General features: G+C 44.2%; 1 protein-coding gene across 3 annotated transcripts; it reads left to right on the top strand.

The window, feature by feature from the left end:
* Window positions 1–1,191: 1,191 nt before the first annotated feature.
* PRDM14 (PR/SET domain 14) lies at window positions 1,192–17,553 on the top strand. 3 transcript variants are annotated; one of them, XM_038579479.1, is made up of 7 exons: window positions 1,193–1,921; window positions 2,537–2,590; window positions 2,678–2,835; window positions 3,831–4,101; window positions 9,160–9,362; window positions 13,774–13,875; window positions 16,901–17,553. In XM_038579479.1, exons 1-7 carry the CDS (start codon window positions 1,222–1,224, stop codon window positions 17,126–17,128), a joined length of 1,716 nt encoding a protein of 571 aa, XP_038435407.1. In that variant the 5' UTR covers window positions 1,193–1,221; the 3' UTR covers window positions 17,129–17,553. The 3 variants fall into 3 exon arrangements, with proteins under 3 accessions (XP_038435408.1, XP_038435407.1, XP_038435406.1); XM_038579478.1 differs by having other exon boundaries at window positions 1,194–1,942; XM_038579480.1 differs by lacking the exon at window positions 13,774–13,875 and having other exon boundaries at window positions 1,192–1,942.
* The last annotated feature ends 928 nt before the right edge of the window (window positions 17,554–18,481 follow it).

Here is an 18,481-nt window from a genome sequence, read left to right as displayed (position 1 = left end):
GCGGCGGCGCTCGGGAAGGTGGGTGCCGGGCGGGGGCGCCGCGGGGTCCGGGGCCGTCGTCCGCCGGGGCGGTTGGGCGCTGTCACCGCCTCAGGGGCTCCCGGCCCCCAAGGGGCAGAGCTTGGCCCGGGGAGGCGGCAGCCGAGCGCCCTCGGGGCTCAGGAGAAGGCCGCAGGCGCCGCCGTCGTGGCTGACCTCTTCGCCTGACCCCGTGTTCTTCAATTTCGGAGTCACGACCCCGCCGCGTCTCCTTGTTGGCTCATCGATCCTGCCCTCGAGCCCCGGCGGCCCCTCGGCCTGGGACGACGCGCGGCCCTGAAAACGCCGTCCTGGCGGCGCGGGGGCGGCGGCCGCCCGGGCTTCCCTCCCCCCGGCCCGGGGCGCGTCCTCGAGCGCTGCCGAGCGGCGACCGCGGGCCCCCGAAGGGCCAGGTGCGGCGGCCAGAGTCCCCGGAGGGGCTCGGGAGGTGGCGGGCCCGGCCCACGTGGCGGACGCGGCGCGGGCCGCGGGCTCTGAGGGGGGCCGGAGGTGGCGCCGTCCTGGGCCGGGCAGCCCGGGCCCCTGGGGCCGCGGGGTCAGACCCGGGGCTCGCGGAGGGGCGGCCTTCCCGACCTGCCCCCGGGCTCGGCCGCCGCCGCTCCTCCTGCGCCAACTGGCCGGGGCGGCGCGGGGCGGCGCGGGGCGGGGGGCGGGGGGCGCCTTCGCTGCGTGGGGACCCAGGGGCTGCCGCCCGCCGCGAGGCTCAGGTCAGACCTGGGCGCCCGGCCCCCGGGGGAGGGGGAGGGGGCGGGGGCGGGGGCGGGAGGGCCCGGGGGCTGCGACCCACCCTGTGGGGGAGTTTTGTTGGACCGAGAAGAGGGCGGAAGAGGGACCTGGAGACGGGTTTGCGGGAGCCGGGTCTGGGGCCGGATGCAGGGAGTGGGCTTTGGAAGGCAGCGGTGCTGGGTCGGGCTGTGTTCGGAGAGGGAAGGCGAAAGCGACCCGCACCGGGCACTGCGGGGTCGAGCCAGGTCGCGGAGGACTTTGGTGTGCGGCTTTGCGTGCGTGTTTGCCCGGCGGTTTCTGTTGGGCTTGTGAGGGACGGCTTGCGGGATCGAATCGGAGGCTCGCTCGGACGGTGGGGTTTGGGCAGGCAGCAGCAGGCCCGCGGCGGCCCCCAGCCCCGGCTCCCCTGAGATGCGGCCTGCTTCCCCGCAGGTGCGCCGCGCGCTGTGGCCCGGGATGGCTCTGCCGCCGCCAGGGGAGGCCGGCCCGCAGGACAAGATGTGCTACGCGCCCGAGAGGCTCCAGCGCAGCCCCCAACACCTGGACGCCTACAACATGCCCTTCCTGCCCTACGGCCACTATGGGAACTTGCTACCCGCTGCGGAGGAAAATCTCCAGGCTTTCCCGCCCCGGGAGGCTGCGGTGTCCGAGCCCCACACCGTGCCCCCCTTCACCTTCCGGCCCGCGCCTCCCTTGCTGAGCTCCAGCCTGGCCCTGCAGAGGGAGCCACTCTACGATCTGCCCTGGTACAGCAAGCTGCCACCGTGGTACGCGATTCCCCACCTCCCCAGAGAGGTGCCACACTTCAACAGCAGCCACGAGTACAGAGGCGCCACCAGTGGAGACTTGGACCACGTTGGTGGCCAAAGCGACAGTGGCCAGTGTTGTGGACCTGAGATTTTAATTAAACCGACGGCTGTGAATGCTTCCCTGTTACCCGAGGTGATGAAGACCGCCCAGTTACTACCTTCCTCCCCAGGCAGGCGATCTGAGGAGGGCTCCAAACTCCCCAACCCGTATGGAAAGTCGATTCCCCGTTACCACTTCACCCAGGAGGACCTGCACTTCGTTTTGTTCGGGGTTATCCCCAGCGTGGAGCACTCAGCCCCTCTGCACCATGCAATTTCCGGCTTCCTGGTCCCCACAGACAGCTCTGGTAAAGGCGGTCACAACTGGCGTGAGTCAGGTGGCATGGGAACAGAGGTGGGAGCCCCAGGGAGTGGAGGAGGTGGGTGTCAAGGTGGATCTGAGACCGTACAAGTCCAGGGGGGAAGTGCATGTACTTCCCATCAGAGTATGAAGGGGGTAGGCCAAGCTCACTTCTGAGGCTCTACTTGCTTAAATGCATGATTCCTAAGGTGGGTTTTACTGGGAGCTGAGGGTCAAGAGAGACCTGGTTCACCCCGTGGACTTGTCAGCTGGGATCAGATTCTACCAGAAAGTACAAGATATCTCCTTGATAGCCTCATGCAGTTCATACTTGGAGTCCCAGCCTAGACAGCTATCTTGACCTTAGTCAAAGTCGGCAGGATCTCTGATTCTCAAGTTCTTTAAGTTTGCAAAATGGGTTTAATCACATAACCTTCCAAGGGTTGTTCAGAGTCTCAAATGAGAAATTTTATGTATAATATATAAAAGGAGCGGAGGGAAAAAATAAAAAGGAGCAGGAAAAATATAAAAGGGTAAACCTCAAATTCAGCATAATGGTTACCTCTAAGATGTAGGGAGGGAAACACCTTATGAAAAATAAAGTTTTAACCCTCTTTTCTAGGATCCGATTCTCTTTGTCGAACTCTGGATAAAGACTCCCTTCAGCTACCAGAAGGTAGGCAGGGCTCCTTGCCTGCATTTTTGTCCCTGAACCAATACAGTGACTTTCCTCATTGGCTCTCCTGCCTTGGGTTTCCCCCAGGTCTCTGCCTCAAGCAGACGACGTTCGGAGAATTGCGGCATTTTGGTGTATTCTGCAGTAGCCTCATTGCCAAAGGAGTCAGGTTTGGGCCCTTTCAAGGTAAAGTGGTCAACGCCAGTGAAGTCAAGACCTATGGAGACAATTCTCTGATGTGGGAGGTAAATGAATATGTTTCTGGTGGGTCGACAAAGTGGGAAATGACACTGGTGGGGCACAATGTTGGCCTCTGGCCCTCTAGGAGATCACTAGCCTGGAGGAGGGGACACTCTGCTGTCTGTGCTGCCCGTTTTTGCAATATAAAGAGGAGGGAAAGGCAGAAGTTCACTGCATGAAGATAGCTCTTCGACATGAATTCTTTGCATTTTGTGCTGCCTTAAATCTGTGAAGAGTAACCATGGAATATGTATTTAAATAATTAATATTTGTCTATATTTATAGACAAAACCAAATGCTTTAAAGGTTATACAGTGGTGCTGAGAATATGCCAAAGAGAATAAAAACAAATTTTAAAATTTGTGGTATCATTTGCCTGTGACATTCGCAATGGATTTTTAAAAACCGATACTCTTGATTCTGTTGGGATGCATGCTGGTAAGACTCCAGTTTGTCAGAATATATCGATCGGATCCCTCCCCTTGGCCCAGAATTTCTACTTCTAGGACTATAGTTTAGGAAAGTAATCTGAAATTCAGACTATGTGGAAGATGTTAATCACAGAGTTGCTTATAATAACAAAACATTATTCGAGTCAGTGGAATTGCCAACAGCCCAGAAAGAATTAAAGTATGGCTCCACTAATATGCATGACAACTAGGTGGGGATAAAGCACAAATCTAATTGGTTGTCTTTAAGTTGTGAATTAAATGCAACCTTGCTCTTGTTCCCCTTTTTCTTGGCTAATGGAATTAACATATTCACTATAGAAATCTGAAAACGAAGCAAGCGATAGAAGTAAGAATCTTAAAATGTCACAGCACCTACGGAGATATTCTGAAGCTAATAAATCCATTTGGGCTTCATAATGTTAATAAGTAATAATAAATATATTCAGTGGACTCAAGCATGAGATTTGGACTATAAATTTTTAATAAGTAATTTTATAAGTGAGGCCAAAAGAAAGTGCATTTTAAACTTTCTGTTCTATTTTATTTAGATCTTTGAAGATGGTCATTTGAGCCACTTTATAGATGGAAAAGGAAATGCAGGGAACTGGATGTCCTATGTCAACTGTGCCCGTTTCCCCAAGGAGCAGAACCTAGTTGCAGTGCAGTGTCAAGGGCAGATATTTTATGAGAGCTGCAAGGAGATCTGCCAGAACCAAGAGCTCCTTGTGTGGTATGGAGACTGCTATGAAAAGTTTCTGGACATTCCTGTGAGCCTTCAAGTCACAGAACAGGGGAAGCAGGCTCCTAGGTCCTCTGAGGGTGAGTGTAACACCTTTGCCTTTCCCCGGGGAGTCTTTTCTAGTGGAAGGACTTGGCTCTTTTCGGAACTAGAACAACCCTTCAGCAGTCTCTCCCTGACCTGTGGGGCTCATCCCCCCACAGAGGCTAATGTGGGGGAGATTAAGCTGAGGGCATCTCTAACTAGGGGGACACTACCCAGCTGGAAGAAAGTGCCCTTATCTTTCCAAAGCTGCTGAAGGTACTTTTGCTCACAAGGATACCTTTTCTTTTTCTGATTCGCCTCTTTCTAGAGAAAAAAATAAGGGCAACATAGATAGATGCAACCTCTTGCCTAGGTGAGCCAGATTCTGATTCATCTCTGCTCAGACTAACCCAGCTGATGACCCCATCAAAGCCCTAGAGCAAGCGGTGCTTTTCCTGATGGAGGTTGCAGTATCTTCATGTGGGAAATGTAGTGGTTTAGATCATCTTTAAAGGAGAAAAAAAAAAAGAATAAAATAGAATAGAAAATGTCGATGTGAATCTCAAAGTAAGAGGAAGCATTGTTTGGGGAAGTTTTTATTTCAAAAGGAGATGTGTGTACATGCTAAGTATCAAGTATAAAATGTCTTTCTTACTGTGGATCTTCGTCACCTTTGAGAAGCATTGAGCTAGACTCTCACTCTCAAATTTTATTTATTTATTTAAAGATTTTATTATTTATTCATGAGAGACACAGAGGCAGAGACATAGGCAGGGGGAGAAGCAGGCTCCCTGTGGGGAACCCAATGCGGGACTCGATCTCAGAACCCCGGGATCATGACCTGAGCCAAAGGCAGATGCTCAACCTCTGAGCCACTCAGGTGTCCCTCACTCTGAATTTTTATTTTATTTATTTATTTTTTAATTTTTATTTATTTATGATAGTCACAGAGAGAGAGAGGCAGAGACTCAGGCAGAGGGAGAAGCAGGCTCCATGCACCGGGAGCCCGACGTGGGATTCGATCCCGGGTCTCCAGGATCGCGCCCTGGGCCAAAGGCAGGCGCCAAACCGCTGCGCCACCCAGGGATCCCTTACTCTGAAATTTTAATGTGGATGTGAATATCTGGCGATCTTGGAAAGATGCAGATTGTCATTCAGGGTTGGGACCTGAGATTCTGCTTTTTTTTTTTTTTTTTTTTTTAAGATTTTATTTATTCATTCATGAGAGACAGAGAGGCAGAGACACAGTCAGAGGGAGAAGCAGGCCCCATGCAGGGAGCCTGACCTGGGACTCGATCCCAGGTCCCCAGGATCAGGCCCTAGGCTAAAGGCAGCACTAAACCGCTGGGCCACCAGGGCTGCCCAGATTCTGCATTTCTATCAGGCTTCCAGGGGAGGCTGATGGCTGTTGACCCCTGGACCACATGTGAGCAGCAAGAAGCTAGAGGACCACCAACCCACTTCTGGGAGTGAGCCTCTGGAATTTGCATTTTTAAAAGCTCTCGGAGTGATTTTTACTTACACAAAAGCTTGGGGAACGCCCCCACCCCACCCCCGCCATCCAGTAGGTGGTATGAGATAAATGCAAATTATTACAATGTGTGTGCATTGAATGAAAGCAGAAGATGTTAGGACCAACTTGGAAAAAGCTGCTTAAGGGTGAGGTGTGTTAGACTGGGAGAGAAAGGCAGGTTTGGGGAATAGTGAAACCAAAGGAAGGAGGACATGCTCACAGGGCTTAGGAAGTGAATAATGAACAGCCTCTTGTTTCAAGAGTCCAAATAATAAGGGATGCTTGAGTGGCTCAGTGGTTGAGCATCTGCCTTTGGCTTGGCTCAGGGTGTGATCCTGGAGACCCAGGATTGAGTCCCACATCAGGCTTGCCTGCATGGAACCTGCTTAAAAAAACTTTAAAAAGGGGGGATCCCTGGGTGGCTCAGCGGTTTGGCGCCTGCCTTTGGCCCAGGGCGGGATCCTGGAGTCCGGGGATTGAGTCCCACGTTGGGCTCCCTGCATGGAACCTGCTTCTCCCTCTGCCTATGTCTCTGCCTCTCTCTCTCTCTCTGCGTGTCTCTCATGAATAAATAAATAAAATCTTTAAAAAAAAAAATCTTAAAAAAAAAAGGGTCAAACGAGGGCCTGTCAAAATTGTCTTGATAAACTATCTTCCTGCTACCCCTGTTCGTGGATGGTGTGGGGGTCATGCTGGGAATGGTGGTGAGATTGTGGACTCTCTGAAGTGTGTGGACCTCACAGTTGTGTCATAATGATCACCAAACCAAGTCTTTTGGTCACTTCCAAAATGTACTGAATGTTTTTGAAATAAAAGTGAAAAGTAGATTTGAGAAAAACACATGCTTGATAATTCACAATATAATCATTGTTTTGAAAAAGCACTTAATGCTATGTATTAAGCTATTACAATGATCATAACTTTTGATTTCTCAGTAATACTCTTCTGGAAATTTGTCTCCTGAAAATAGTCCAGAAAGGAAAGCTTTGTCCATGAGGAGTTTTACTGTAGGACCATCCATATTAGTGAAAAATCACAAACAACCTGAACGCTCAATAGAAGACTAATTCTTGGGTAAATGATGATATATTAATATATGGAATAATATGGATGCAGAAATGAGAAATCCCTATCTGGTAATAAGGAACAGGGCTGAGGGTTTATGATAGTAAATGGGATTGAATATTGTATTTGGGACAATGTGTGGAAGGAAATCGGTGAGCAGTTTAATTTGTTGGAAAGAATTATGGATGAATTCATTTTTTTTTTCTATTATGAGTGGTTTGGGATAGGATTAACAAGGAAAGAAAAATAAAAATTCCTCTGTCCTCTGAAAAGAACTGTTTTCCTCAAAGGCTTTAGGCGAGGATTGGTGGAAACTTCCCTCTTCAAGGTGTTGAGTGGAAGGGAAGAGTCTGAACCCTATGTAGGCGGGTTATTTGAGTATGCAAGCCTGCAGAATGTGTGTTTTGGGGGATGGAGGTGTGGAATGTGAAGACCACCCTTAATCGTTACCAAACTGTATGTGGTGGGGCAGGAGGCATCATTGTCCATGTTGAGAAAGCCCTTGGCTAAAAAAAGAGTAGTTAATGTGGTTGGGGCGGTGGAGAGGAGAAAGAAGGAAAGGGAACAGGATAAAATTATTAGGTTATAAAGTTAAATTTCCAAAGACCCGAGCAGAAAAGGTAGGCAGCTAAGGGGATGGTATGTCATTTTTTGCCTATGCCTAAGCCGTTGTTCTTATGCAAACTTACTATTGAACCATTACTCTGAATTTTGGTGTGCTTTAGTGCTTTGTAAATTTGGATCACTGATCCTGCCTTGTAGACCCTCTCCTCTCACCCCAAGAGCAGAAAAGCCAGGTATTTCTGACCAATGAAAATTCTAGCTCTGAGCAAAAACCATCCCAGCAAGGGGATTCGGAAGAGTATTAGCACCTCAATGAAAGTGATAGACATCCCAGGCAGTGGCTGGTCCTGGGGTTGGTGGTTGCCTTCCTGGTTATTTACTTAGTGAATGGTTTATTTCCTTAGCTACCTGTAAAACGTGCCTGGGATGTAGTTGTCAACTAACAAAGCCCCTGATGGATAGCTTCCCTGCAGTCCTGATGCTAAAAAGATTTCCATCTACAGACTCTTGCATATACTTACTTACTCCTGGGTCTTCTCTCCCTCCCTAGGGCCAGACAATGAGGTCTCAGTGATGCATTCACAGTCAAAGCCACTTGATCCTCTGGAATCCAGAGTGTCCTCAGCAGGGATGCTTTTGTAGGTGGCCCCTGTCCTCTCCTCTCCTCCAACAATAGACACCCCTGGACCTGGGGACCTCCCTTGCTAGAGTCCGATGAACCCTCTCTAACCTCTCTCCCCCACCTCTTCCTTTGATAAAAACAGATTTACCTTTCTGGGTCTTGTCTATCACTCAGCGATAGTATCACTCATAGTGGTAAGAACTCAATAAGTGATAAGATTAAATTAATCATCATGATAACCCTATGAATACAAGGGAAGGCAAGATAATGTCATCCTGACTCTATACATGATGGTTCTAGCTCTGGAATCTTTTCCAAAAGTTCACAGAAGCAAACTGTAAGCTAAACAGGTGCCTAGGACTTCATAAATGGGGGCAAATGGAACAGCCCTTGTGAAGGCTAGAAAGTAAGCCATTGGTATCCTTCATTATTTGGTGTTCATCATTGATGGAGGTGAACTGTTTTGAACTTAGAGCTTACGCTGATCTGAAAAGGGACACTGTAGGTATGTTTGGTATATTAACCTAACCGCTTAAGACCTGCCAGTCAAGAGTGCGTTAAAGAGCTGTTAGGGTTAGGGGGCGCCTGAGTGGCTTAGTCTTCAAGTGTGTGCCTTTGGCTCAGGTCATGATCCCAGAGTCCTGAGACTAAGCCTGAGTCCAGCTCCCTGCTCAGCAGGAGAGTCTGCTTCTTTCTCTCCCCCTGCCCCCCCCTTCCCTGCTTGTGCTCCCTCTCTCTCTCTCTAATAAATAAATAAAATCTTTCTTAAAATGAACTATAGAGTTGAACTGCTCTTAAGTAGGGCTGGAGGCAATGCTTCTACAAATACATTTCAGGGAACAAAAGGAAAGGAGAGCCTACGAATTAAGAACTTGAGCAGAAAAAAAAAAAAAAAAAGAACTTGAGCAGACATAGCAAACCGTAGACTACAAGAAGACTTTGAATCCTAAATTGAACTAATTGGAAAATAATTAAACGTATGTGTATACCAATGTATTTCTTTAAGGAAAAAAAAATTGTTTAAGTATGTCAGTGGCAATATGGTTACTACTTTTTAAAAAGTATTGTCTTTTAAAAATTATAGTTTGAGGTATTTTATGAACCAAATGATGATTACTATGGAAATAGTCATGGAGGCAAGTGATATAAATGAAAACAAAATTGGCTATGAGTTGGTCATTATGAAAGCTTGGTGTTGAGGACGTGAGGGTTAGACTCCATTGTTTTGACTTTCCTATATGTTTAAAGTATTCTGTAATGGAAGTTTTTTAAACTTCCTCTTGGAAGAAGTAAGAATGCAGTAAGATAGCTGACAAAGCCACTGGCACTTATTTCCCCTGTGTTTGACAGAGTCTGCAGAAGGCTACAGATGTGAAAGATGTGGAAAAGTATTTACCTACAAATATTACAGAGATAAGCATCTCAAGTATACCCCTTGTGTGGACAAGGGTGACAGGAAATTTCCCTGCTCTCTCTGCAAACGATCCTTTGAGAAGCGAGACCGGCTCCGGATCCATGTCCTTCATGTTCATGAGAAGCACCGGCCTCACAAGGTAGGAAGTAGGGCTGGTGAATGACGGATGGCCCGTAACTCACATTGCTTTCATGCTCCTACCTCAAACGCCTGAATCCACCTTGAGGATCTCCTAGGTATGAGTTGCTGGGACACAGTACCTGATAAGACAGGGTCTGTGGAAGAGAGGACAGTGCTGTGGACAGTGGTTGGATGTGAACTACCTTAAGAGGTAGTCCCTTAGGGGCAGTGCTAGGACAGATGGACAAGGCAGAGAAGTGCACGATGGAAGGGTGTCTGCTTCTACCTGGACACATAGGTTGTGAAAGTTCTCAAGGTGGCCTTGAGCCGAGCCTGAAAGGACAACGGGATAAAACTAAGAGTAATCTTCGTAAAATTGCCCTTATCCACCCCTTCCTGTTCACTGCTAAGCTTCAGAAGAATCCCAATCCCTATATTATTTGCTCCTGTAAAATTTGAGTATTTTTACAATAATCTAAGAACTCCTTTTTGCTCATCAAAAGACATTTAACACAATTAGTTTTCAGTAACCCCTTGGTGATGCAGATCTACAAAGATATCCACGCCAACCTGAATCCCTCTAAATCCCAGTTCCCACAGAAAAGCACATACAACTAGAATTCTAAGAACATTTGAAGTATTAAGACAATGAAATTCTATCTTTTACCTGTTGACTAGGCAAAAGGAAAAAGGTATGCTCCAGTATATTTTGATAGTAGGAAGTTAGATATTGCATGTTCGCATGTTCATCAACACAGAACTGGTTGTATAAATTATGTTTTGCTTATTAACCCAAAACAAGCTGCAGAATATGTATATCATGATGCCATTGGAAATGGTTTATTGCATATGCTATACATGACGCTCACACATGAATGGAAAAGTGGAAAGTTAACACATCAGACTGCTAACTCGTTCTGGGGGTATGATGAAGAACAAAGCCAAAATCGATTTTCATACTTTTCACTTTGGTAAATGTTTAAATTTTTTTATTTCCAATTTGGGGGGAAAAATGTATGCTTGGTAAATAGAATTTGCAGAAAGCAAAACAAAAGTCACCTGATATGCCATGACCCAAGTTGAAACATTTAAGGTGTAACTTTTTTCTATATGTGTATGTGAATATGTGTGTGTATGTGTTTAGTACACTTTGGGCTACTGTGAGGCTACTTTTCTGACTTGACACTACATCATGACTAATTTTATAAACATGGTAATGGCTGCATCAGTGTATGAGATGGATGTGCCATCATTCATTGAACCAATCTCCTGCTTTGTGAATTTTCTCCCCAGTATGTCTGCCTTGAACAATATTATATAGAAATCATTATCTCTGTTATCCGTGTCTGATGATTTCTATGGGATAGATTCCTAGGAGAAAAACCGGGTCAAAGGGTGTGTACAATTTGAAGGCTCGAATTGAAGCACTAACCTGCTTTCCAGAGAAGGTGTCAATTTATGGTCCATCCGGTGGTGTTTGCAGTGTGGTAGGCAGCACTGAGCCTCTTGCGGTACTGCTGTCCTTTTATGTTGCCATTTTGATAGATGAAAATGATATCTTGCTTTAATTTGCATCTTACTTAGTAACGTGGTTTGAAATGTTTAAACTATATTTTATTGGCACTTTGTATTTGTCCTGCAATCTGTCAATATATGTCCTTGGAAAATATTTCTTTTTTTTTTTTAATATTTCTATTGCTACATGCTTTTGTAATATTTCACAAGTCATATTTGATCAATTCTAGGTTTTGGAGTTTTTTGACCTTTATGTTTCTGAAACATATTTTCTGAAACCGAATGTGTTTAACAAGTGATGGTATACTATAATTTTAGTCAGTAGCATTTTCATTTTTAGTTAGCACAGCAAGTGATGATGGATCTTAATGGCCAATGGGATATACACCACTTGGGATATTTGTCAAGTTTGCTGTGGCTGGACCAGAGGCTATTTGTTAAGAAAGTGGAAACTACAGGACTTATTTTTGTTTGTTTTTAACTAAAAAGAATACAGGAAAAGGTTATTAGGGCTCACTCAAGATATTTCTACTAAAATGTTGGCTAGGTCCTCTGCCTAAACTCTGAGTGGTGGTCTTGGGTTGGGCTTCGGAGAAGCTGTACTCAGGTGCTGCCATCTTTGAAACTGGGGACTGTTGACCAGGCCATCTGTAGGTGACAGGGATGACAAGGAAAGTGTGGAAGCTAGTAATAAGTGAAATAAGAACTCGATTTTACAGTAGAGCTGAGGAATAATAATTTTAAACTGGCAATACAAGAGGATGAATCCTGTGTCCTCAGTATTCCCAAGAATTCTTCTTTAGTGATCTTCTCTTTGCAAACTCTCCCTGCGTGGTCTTGTATTATGACTATAAATAGCATTTCACATTGGGTTTTGATCTCTAGCCAATTCTGTCCTAAGCTCATCTGTCTAGCTGTATTCTGAGCATCTCAACTGAAGTTTCTCATGGCACTTCTTTCTTACTTTTTTACTGCTAAACATTTTTTATGCTGTTAGTTTTATTTTATATACTTTTTAAGTTTGAGTACTTAACTTCTAAGGCAATTAAATATACTTAGTTTCTGCAGAAGCTCAAAACAAAACATTAACTTAATTTGAAAAAAAAAAAAATCTCCAGTGAAGCAGACATGCAAAACATAAGATAAATGATTTTAAAAACAAAAACAAAAAACATTCCATTTCTGCAAGAAAGAAAAAATGCTTGACCAAAAAAAAAATGTCAGAAGATGCTGGGTGCAAACCAACAGTGGAAAACTTCGTATTATCACCCCTGTTTCTAACATTTAAAACCTAAATGTACCTCTTTTTCAGATGATTTGTCAAGCATAATTAATAAAGAACACAAAAATGTCAGAGGAAATCTCTAGTTCATAACAATGAGACCCAAAAATTTATACACGAATTTAGAATGTTAGCCCTCTCCACCCTCCTGAAATTCCTGACCAATGGAGAGAAGCCGGTTTTTCCAAAAAGCATTTTTTTTTAATATTCTATCCATTGCTCAAAATTATGCCAGACTTTAGCTTTCTTTATTTTCTGTTTTTTACTTCCTTCCAAGCTTTTTGTTTTTGCTAGGATTTCTAATTACAAGAGGAAAATGTAGTTTCTTATTTTGTGTGTGTGTATGTGTGTTTGTAGTTTCTTAATTGTGTAAACCTGTGTAATATTTACATCTTCTTTGAAAGCGTTCTTCAGGGAGCTTATTCGAATTTGAAGCAGTTGCTTTATAGGCCTGTGAATTATCGTATTTGGATGGTTACCATCACGTTTATGAATTAGTTCCACTGATTTTTCTATCCTGCTCTTCCTCTTTCTTGATTTCCTTTTTGTAATACTGGGTCATATCTTCAAATAATTTTTTATCTAAAGGTTTTATTATTCATGAGAGACACACAGAGAGAGGCTGAGAGAGAAGCAAGCTCCCTGCGGGGAGCCTGATCCAGACTCCATCCCAGGACCCCAGGGTCACGCCCTGACCCTAAGGCAGATGCTCAAGCACTGAGCCACCCAGGCATCCCCAAATAATTGTTGTTGTTGTTTAATTTTATTCATTTATTTTTAAGATTTTATGTATTTATTCATGAGAGACAGAGAGAGAGAGAGGCAAATACATAGGCAGAGAGAAGCAGGCTCCATGCAGTGAGCCCGACGTGGGACTCGATCTTGGGACTCCAGGACCACGCCCTGGGCCAAAGGCAGGCACTAAACCACTGAGCCATCCAGGGATCCCCCTAGAAATCATTTTTAAAAACCTTCAAGACATCTTTCTATTTTCTCTTATCATTTGGTGGCAATTTGTTTCTGGTCTGTTTTATAAATAACCAGTTTTCTTCTTTGTGGAAACTGCACTTTATCTTTGGAATTCTGAAATTTTAACAGAACATGTCAAGTTGGGAGGTCTTTCTCTTTGTTTTCTGCTTTGTAATCAGTGAAATATAATGTACTCTTTACATTTGAAGACACAAGTTCTTTTTTTTTTTTTTTTTTTTTTTTTTTTGAAGACACAAGCTCTAAACTGAAAGGAATTTTCTCGTTCATCTGTCTTCTAGATCTTTGCTCTTCCTGGAACTCCTTTTGGCCAGATGTTCAATCTACCTCCCTGTGCTTAACCTTTCATTTCTTTTGCTCTTCATTCTCAGAGTCCCCTAATCCTGTTTTCCAAGTCATGTATTTAGACTTTATATTTGATCTCTTCTTTTGCAGTATTAACTCAAACATCTGACCAGAACCCAGGATTGCAGATTTGTCAGGGTAGCCCTGGGTTGTTTTTCTACTACCTTAATTAGACCCCTCAGCTTGAGTCTGTAGCCTCCGACTACAGACATATGCTGGATAAAAACAATATTACACCTCTTATAAACATAATGGCAAAATGAAGACGCGATTTTAACTGTATGTTTCTTTTACACCTTAGTGTTCTACCTGTGGGAAATGTTTCTCTCAGTCTTCCAGCCTAAACAAACATACAAGAGTCCACTCTGGAGACAGACCATACCACTGTGTATATTGTACAAAGGTAAATGGAACCTCCTTCCAAGGGATCTGCATTGAGCCCTGTTTGGATGTTCATGGATAAGAACTTGAAGCATAAAGCCTGGCTTATAAGGAGTTCTTAGTTAGTCCATTATCAGCCCAATCCCCATTTTTACCACTGAATATGCTCCAGTTTGCTTAAGATGGTCAAATATGACCTCCTATTGCCAAATTGGCATTTACGACATATGTAATGAAATATACCCCTAGGGGTACTGGATGGCTCAGTTGGTAGAGCATGAGACTCTTGAGCTCAGGGACAGGAAGTTCAAGCCCCGTATTGGATGTAGAGATTACTTAAATAAACTTAAAAAAAAAAAGAAGAAGAAGAAGAAGAAGTACACCCCTAATTTACAAGGAGACCTGATGATTGCAGACATGGTTACATAGTATTTAAGAGCATAGAATCTAACTTCCTAGAGCAAGAGTGCTAAAGTGGAATCTAATGTAAATTATACATACAGAATATTGAAATGATAAAAATGAAGAGACAGATATGTGATTAGGGGGTCACTGGAATAGAAACTATGGTTTGACCATGCTTTAGAAATTATACCTAAACACATCATGTCCTATTTCGATGATAAACATCTGTGCTGTTCAATGCTTAATTAGCCATTAACCATATGTAGCTATTTAATTTAATAAAAATGAAATAAAATGGCAAATTCTGTAACTTGGGTGTACTATCCACATTTCAAGTGCTCAATAGCTCCGTGTGGCAAGTGACCACCAAATTGTATAGTACAGACATAGACCACTTTTGTCATTGCAGAAAGCCCTGGTGGATAGCACTGGAAGAGACTGGTACTATCATCCAGCTACTTAAATTTTTATGATAAAGCCATGAAAGAAACCTAGGCCATGTTAGAGGGATATCTAAACGTCCCACAGAAACATAAAACATTGAGTGTACCAGGCTTAGGGACAAACACTGCTGAAGAACTTGTGTGTCAATAGAATGAAAATAATCAACATAGAAAAATGAGGCTGACACATAAGTAGACCATGTGGAGCCAGCACAAGCTATAGGAAGAGACCGTGGATTTGTTTTGTTGTTGTTTTGTTTTAAAGATTTATTAAAGACAGAGAGAGAGGGAGAAAACATAGTTAGAGGGAGAAGCAGGCTCCATGGAGGAAGCCCAATGTGGGACTTGATCCCGGTGCTCTGGGATCACGCCCTGAGCCAAAGGCAGACACTCAAACTGCTGAGCCATGCAGGTGTCCCGAGACCGTGGATTTGTGTGAAAAAAAAAAAGCAAGCTGTCCTACGGAAGAAATTCTCTCCAGCGGGGTTTCCAAGGCAAGGTCACAAAATAGCCCCACGACACATCCTGTTTCTGGGTTCTTACTCTGATCCTCACGTTGGACTTATAGCTTACCTAAGATTGAGAAATGCTTGGAAGGGGAATTAAATCCACGTAGGACATGAACTAGTTATTTGGCATCCCGGTTTACACATTAGACTCCAGTTACTTAAGCTGGTGAAGACTGGCCAGGTTCCAGACAAGTATGGCTTGTGCACCTCACTAGGTAATGACCCAACTCCAGACACCCCATTGTTCAGTGCTTTTCTCCCAGCCCCTCAAATCTGAAGTCACCAGGTGTTTAACCTGGTGTTTTATACCACCAAAATAAAGTCATTACGTCTCTAATATATTACTTGAAGGTGACAAAGGTCAGAGCATAGTACTGAAATGAATGAGGAGAAAGGCTATAAATAAGGGAAAGAACAGAATTGGCCAAGAGAAGATGTAAAAACAGCAAAGTACTCATGTTACAGCCATTCTGGAAAAGTTTGGCAATTTCATTGAAAACTAAACTTGTTAACTACCACAGAACCCAGTAATTGTCCTCCTGGGCACTTATCTCAGAAATGAAGGTGTATATATTCACACAAAAACCTGTACACAAATGCTTGTAGCAGCTTTATTCACGAGAACTCAGACTGGAAATAACCCAGATGTCCTTCAGTGGGAGTGTGATTGAACAGACTGAGGCATATTCCCCTCCTCTCCCCCCATGGAGTGCTACCCGCAATAAAAAAAAGCATGAACTGTTATGCACATACCAACCTCAATGGATCTCCAGAGAATCAAAAAGTTTTAAGGTTTTTTTGTTTTTTAGAGAGCAAGTGCTTAAGAGCTGGGTTGGGCTGGGTTGGGGGTGGGGCACAGTGGAAGAGGGAGAGAATCCTAGCAAGCTCTATGCCCAGGGCAGAGCCTGACCTGGGGCTTGATCCCAGGACCCTGAGACCATGACCTGAGCCAAAATCAAGAGTCAGATGCTTAGCCGACTGAGCCACCCAGATGGCCCTCAGAAAGTTGAAGTTTAAAAAAATAAAAAATAAAAATAAAATTAAAAAAAAAAAAAAAAGAAAAAGAAACCAGAGTGTCCGGCTGGCTCAGTCTTTAGAGCATGCAGACCTTTTTTTTTTTTTTTTTTTTTTTTTTTTTTTTTTTAAGATTTTATTTACTTATTCTTGAGAGACACACACAGAGAGGCAAAGACACAGGCAGAGGGAGAAGTAGGCTCCCCTCCAGGAGCCGGATCCCTGGGAGCACACTCTTGAGTTTAAAGGCAGAGTGGCTGAGCCACCCAGGTGTTTCTCCACCCCCACCCCCCTCACCCCAGCATGCAACTCTTGATCTTGGAGTTGTAAGAGTGGAAAGATTACTCAACAAAGTCTTAAAGAAAAGAAAAAAATAAGGTTCTGATTTATGCAGAGACCTTGGCCAATAGTAGCTGCTCCATAATGCACATTCTTGGGGTGTGGTCCTAGGACCAGCCACACTGGAATTGCTTGTTTAAATGGAGGCTCCTGAGCCTTCTGTCAGTTGTGCCCTTTTTACGAAGGCTACTACTGTTGACCAAGCCTGCTCTATGGCCTGAAAACCCAGATTCATCCATTGGAGAACTAAGGATCAGTGACAGTGAAATTAACCCCTTTGTCTAGTTAGCTGTCAGGGTGAAGGAAGTTTACTTCTGCTGCTTTGTGTTCTCTGCAGAGGTTCACTGCCTCCAGCATCCTCCGCACACATATCAGGCAGCACTCCGGGGAGAAGCCCTTCAAATGCAAGTACTGTGGGAAATCTTTTGCATCCCACGCCGCTCACGACAGCCACGTTCGGCGCTCACACAAGGAGGATGAGGGCTGGTCTTGCAGCATCTGTGGAAAAACCTTTCCGAATCAAGAAGCATCCTACTCCCATATGAAGCTGCATGAAGGCCACTAGCCCTCAGAGTATGGAGACCATGCAAATCTAAAGGCTAGGATTCTGTCTTCATTTTTGTCGCTTTTGGGTGTGTCAAGTGAACAGGTGATAGTTACACTGAGATGAGAAACAGAAAAATGGGACCAGCCAATGAACTGGATTTATCGATTTATTTCCTCTGCTTTCGCAGAAATATTTTCCACAAAAACGGAGTTTTGGTGAATCTACCTAGAAATAGTGAGAGCTGGCTATTGATATAGCTCAAGGGGTCTGGAAACCACACAAACCCTGGGAGAGGGACTGTATTTTATTTCAGAAACTGGGAGTAAGTAGAGTTTGATTTTTGTGATGAAAATTACCCTTTCTCTACTATTTGCTTTGGATTGTAATATGGCTGTGGCCGTTACCTGGTCTATTCTTCATAGAATAAATTCTTTAAAAATTCATTCAACTCTGAGCTTCATTATATTATAACTAAGTGTTCAGACATAAATTAATCCCTCGTCTTTTTTGGAGTCATTTTAAACCCCTGGTTCCCACCCACCCCCATCACGTGACAAATGCCTGTTAATTTGTTTAACACCACACAATTACTCAGAGGACACAGAAGTTATTTATTCACCTCATCATCTATGAGCTTTGTAATTGGGGAAGAAAAATTATTACCAAATGAAGAAAGGCTTAAAAATTGCAAATCGACTAAAAAATAAATATGTATTGCTCTAGTTTTAAACCTGATTTCATTCCTGATAAAGAGACCAGTGGAATCTTTTCAGGTCTAATTAGTGGTTCATACTAGTATATTGAATGTTTAAAAAAAAAAAAGGAGGAGGAGAAAAATGCGCTTATCAGTTACCACGAAGCGAAGCTGATACAAGCCTTGGGGAATATGTTTTCTAATGTGAGAGAGAGGAACTCATTTCATGTGGGTAATATTAGCCAATATTTATAAATGAACATGAAACCTGTTGGATGGTACCACTGGCCTCCCCATTGACAGATTAGAAACCTAGGCTGAGAATAAGGAAGTGATGCAGTCTTTGCCTCCAAGGGACAAAGCCAAGTCTCACCACTCCACTGCCCAGTTTCTTAACGAATGAGAACCAGTATGCTCAACAATGAATCCTGCTAAGGACATAGCATTTTTCCAACCAATGATCCCATTCTTCCCTATATTAAAGCAAACAACACACTTTTAAATATTCACAGGAACATTTGAGACCAGAATAAAAGTGTTCCATAGGCGACCATATTACTAAGCTATTATGTCACATCCCTAGCCATGCTGCTATTGACTGCTTAGGATTTTTCCTCACCCTTTATCCATGGTCCATGGCTTTCAAAGTGGAGCAAATTCAATATGGAACAGATGCC

Source organism: Canis lupus, chromosome 29 (assembly GCF_011100685.1).
Source record: "Canis lupus familiaris isolate Mischka breed German Shepherd chromosome 29, alternate assembly UU_Cfam_GSD_1.0, whole genome shotgun sequence".
Classification (NCBI taxonomy): domain Eukaryota; kingdom Metazoa; phylum Chordata; class Mammalia; order Carnivora; family Canidae; genus Canis; species Canis lupus.
This window is presented reverse-complemented; position numbering and strand designations above follow the sequence as displayed.

Excerpts from the sequence above, each read along its gene's own strand:
- PRDM14 (XM_038579478.1), top strand. The coding sequence starts at position 1,222 with ATGGCTCTGCCGCCGCCAGGGGAGGCCGGCCCGCAGGACAAGATGTGC. Across the intron at positions 1,943-2,536 it reads TAAAGGCGGTCACAACTGGC|GATCCGATTCTCTTTGTCGA; the intron begins GTGAGTCAGGTG and ends CCTCTTTTCTAG. Across the intron at positions 2,836-3,830 it reads ACAATTCTCTGATGTGGGAG|ATCTTTGAAGATGGTCATTT; the intron begins GTAAATGAATAT and ends TATTTTATTTAG.